The 3,867-nt window shown below is 43.8% G+C and overlaps 1 protein-coding gene across 1 annotated transcript; it reads right to left on the reverse strand.

The window, feature by feature from the left end:
* Nucleotides 1-940: 940 nt before the first annotated feature.
* Nucleotides 941-1,879, reverse strand: LOC130039112 (olfactory receptor 2A12-like). Its single transcript, XM_056130980.1, has one exon. It carries the CDS (start codon nt 1,877-1,879, stop codon nt 941-943), a length of 939 nt encoding a protein of 312 aa, XP_055986955.1.
* Between the last annotated feature and the right edge of the window lie 1,988 nt (nt 1,880-3,867).

The raw sequence follows: 3,867 nt of genomic DNA on the forward strand, positions 1-3,867 counted from the left end.
GCTGGAGGTGAGGAATTGAGGAAGAACATGGGTAGGATGGGAAAGAGTATGGTACATCAAGGCACAGAGAGAAAACCAGTTTATTTGGAGGGAGAAGAAGGGAACAGAGTGACCTGAGATAAGCCTGGGAAAGTCGAAGAGACCAGATGGCCTTGGTCCATCCCAGCTTGTCTTCAATCTGCATGGAAGTTTAAAATAAATAAACGCATCTTGTAAGTTATTGTACTAACACTTATGGGTCCACCTTGGACCAGGATCCTCCATTTCAGTCTGTGCTCCTCCCTCTCTGTCCAGAGAACACCATGCAGACACTTCCAGAGTACTCAAACTTTCTCAAAACCCAGGCACCGGGAACTGCCCATGGGCCTTTCCTTTTGTCGAAACCAAAGGTTCTAATGATGCTGACACCTCTTTTTGGTACCACTAAGACTCTAGTGAAGAGGTCCTCAAGCTTATTCAGTCAACTGCTCCCTTTCAGGAAAAAAATCACTCAGTGCACCCCTAGAAATATACCTTCTGTATATTCTGTGAGTGAACAAACACAGAAATTTCCCAGAGTCTTTTTTTTTCTTTCAAATTTTAGTTTTATGGCAAATAATTGGTCAACACACACCTGAGGAGAGGGGAGAGCAAAATTAGGTGTCAGCACACATCTAGTCAGGGAGATGTTTGTAGATCTGGGGTTACTAGTGTCCCCTGGATGGCTCCTTTAGGGAGGGGATTACCCACTTTGAGAAACACTGCTCCAAAGCCAAAAAGAACTGAAGGACTTGTGTCTGAGAGCATAATGATGGGTCAGATAGCCAAACTGTGGGCTGTCCCCCAATGGCCTGTGCTAAGCTGAGATTCAGGGCTATTCTGATGCTGTGGGGCCATGTGAGTGAGTTCTTAGGATGCATGCTGAATTGTATTTTTTAGTTCCCAAATGTCCTTCTGGGTCTCATTGTGTGGCCTTGCCACACCCCGTCACCTTGAGAAAAGCCCTCTTGACATCCTTATTCCGGAGACTGTAGATGATGGGGTTGAGGAAAGCAGAGATGACATTGTAGAAGAGAGCCAACTTTTTGTCGTCTTCTGGGGAGGACTGAGAGCCAGGCTTCATGTACATGACCATGGCGGGAACACAAAACATGGTGACCACTGTGATGTGGGAGGCACAGGTGGAGAAGGCCTTGATTCGCCCCTGGGCTGAGCGGATTCTCAAGATGGCAATGAATATGTTGACATAAACAAGAAGGATGAGGGAGAGTGGGACTAGGATGACACAAAATCCAAGAATAAAGTCTACCCGGTCATTGATTGAGGTATCTGCACAGGCCAGCTTTAAGACTGCAGGAATTTCACAGAAGAAGTGGTTGATCTTGTTGGGGCCACAGTAGGGCAGGCGCATGGCAAAGTAAGTATAGACCAAAGCAGAGAGGACACCCCAAAGTCCACAGAAAATGACCATTGACACACAGAGCCATGGATTCATGATGACTTTGTACCTCAGGGGGTGGCAGATGGCTACATACCTGTCTATGGACATGATGGCAAAGAGCCAGGACTCAGTGATGCCTAGAACTAAGAAAATGTACATTTGGGTCACACAGCTGGCAAAAGAGATGGTCTTCTTCCTGCTGACCAGATGTGCCAACATCTGAGGCACAGTGGTAGTGGTGTAGCCCAGGTCTAGCATAGAAAGGATGCCAATAAAAAAGTACATGGGTGTGTGGAGGCGGGAATCCAGGCAGATGAGGATGGAGATCAAGCTGTTCCCCAGAATAATTAATAGGTAGATTATCAGGAAGGCTGAGAAAAGCAGGGGAGTATTCCTGGGATTGAAGGAGAAGCCCAGGAGGATGAATTCAGTCACAGAGGACTGGTTAGGCACTTGCATTGTGGTCTACCTCTTAATGAAAAAGAAAGACACGATTTCAGACAGAGAACATGCAAAGCGATGGACCATGGTAGAAACTACTACTGAGGTTAGGACGGGTCAATGTCTAGTGAAGATGAAATACCATAATCCACCACCCCAATGTGACAGCCCACTGCTGTAACTCCTGGGAAATTGAAAACTAGATATGGGCTTCCACATCCATTCCATGCTCTTCCTCTGACTCAAAAGGATACCCATTTCAGCCTTAGTTTCTACTCTGTGAAATGGAACTGTGGGCAAGTGATGCTCTATTTCCCCTTTACATCCCTTTCTTAGCAAGGCAACCAGCATCTACCAATAAACATTTGTTTATACTTTTTTGTCTATAATTTGTATTATAGGGCTGGAGCCCTATAATGTATTATAGGGCTGGATAATGTATAATGTATTATAGGGCTGGAGCGATAGCACAGCGGGTAGGGCGTTCGCCTTACACGCGGCCAACATGGCCGACCCGAGTTCGATTCCTCTGCCCCTCTCGGAGAGCCCGGCAAGCTACCGAGAGTATTCGATATGCCAGACACAGTAACAACAAAGTCTCCAATGGAGACGTTACTGGGCCCGCTCGAGCAAATCGATGATCAATGGGAGGGCCTTTTACTTTTAATATGTAAATATTTGTTTATACTTTTACACTTGTTTTTTCTACACAAGCATTTATTTGTACAGACTCTGTAATTTGGCTCATTAGTAAAAGAACTTACTTAGTCATATTGAAGACATCAACTTATTTTCCATGTACTCTCAGTTTTCCCCCAGGCCAAGGCAGTTTTCTGACTACCATTAACTTCGTCCCAGGCTCTGGTATGCTACAACGTGAGCTAAGTTCTAACTCCTGGTTCTATAATATATTTAAAGAATGACCTGGAATGAACCTTGTATCTCTTTCATTCCCTCTTTCAGTACAAATGAGAACATGTCTCCTTACTATAGTTTTACTTAAAGTTTTCTGTAAGGACTCAATGATATTTTTGTGTAAAAAAATTACCCAAAAGATCTAAGCTAAAAAATATGGATGTTTCTTCATAACCAGACTTCAATGCAATCTTAGCTATTCGAACAAACATTCTTAACAATATTGCACCATACTGGGTGCCTTTATTAATTTTCATTCTCTCAGATGCCTGATCTCTTTTGCTTCTTCTCACACGAGTAAGTATCACGTTCACTTTTAAAATTCTACCAATTCTAAGATACGTTCAACATGACTTCTCTGAGCTGTAATTTCTTGGTGAAGAACAGGGGAGGACAGCCTCAGTAGCAAGCAGTCAGATGCCTTGTCAGTACTTAGGGAATAGAAGAACTTTCTTTTTCATTTTGGTTTTCAGACCATACCCAGCGATGCTCAGGGGTTACTCTTGACTCTGCACTCAGGAATCACTCCTGGTGTGCTCAGGGAACTATATGGGATGCTGGGATTGAACCCAGTTCAGCTGCATGCAAGTCAATGCCTTCCTCCATGTACTTTCGTTCTGGTCCCAGGGAAGAGGAGAACTCTTGATGCTGTCAGTGCTATTGCCTCTGCACCAACTTATCTGACATGATAATAAGCAGTTCTCTAATCTGCTCATTCTCCTTTGGAGCATCAGGAATGTATCTTTACAACAGCCAATGTTGTTTAATATATCAAACGATTTTTTTGACTTCAAAGAACATAGCACAGTTGGAAACTTTAAGCTTTTTTATAGAATTTTAGAGGTATTATCCAGGACTTTTTAGGGGCCTGGCAGATAGCTTTTGTATAAATCTATATCCTTGACCAAAGGGGCTTTCGTCTCCCCAGATAGAAAGGAAATAGATTTAGAAATACTGGGTTTTGGCACTCATGTGCTGCCCAAGCCCATGTGCTGACTGTGCCCATGTGTTGCTGCTGCCCAGAACATGTGGTGCCCAAGCACCTGTGTCATCCATATATCCCCTCTTGAGTTGTGTATTTTCGTATCTAA

Source organism: Sorex fumeus, unplaced genomic scaffold (genome assembly GCF_029834395.1).
Source record: "Sorex fumeus unplaced genomic scaffold, SorFum_2.1 ptg000082l, whole genome shotgun sequence".
Classification (NCBI taxonomy): domain Eukaryota; kingdom Metazoa; phylum Chordata; class Mammalia; order Eulipotyphla; family Soricidae; genus Sorex; species Sorex fumeus.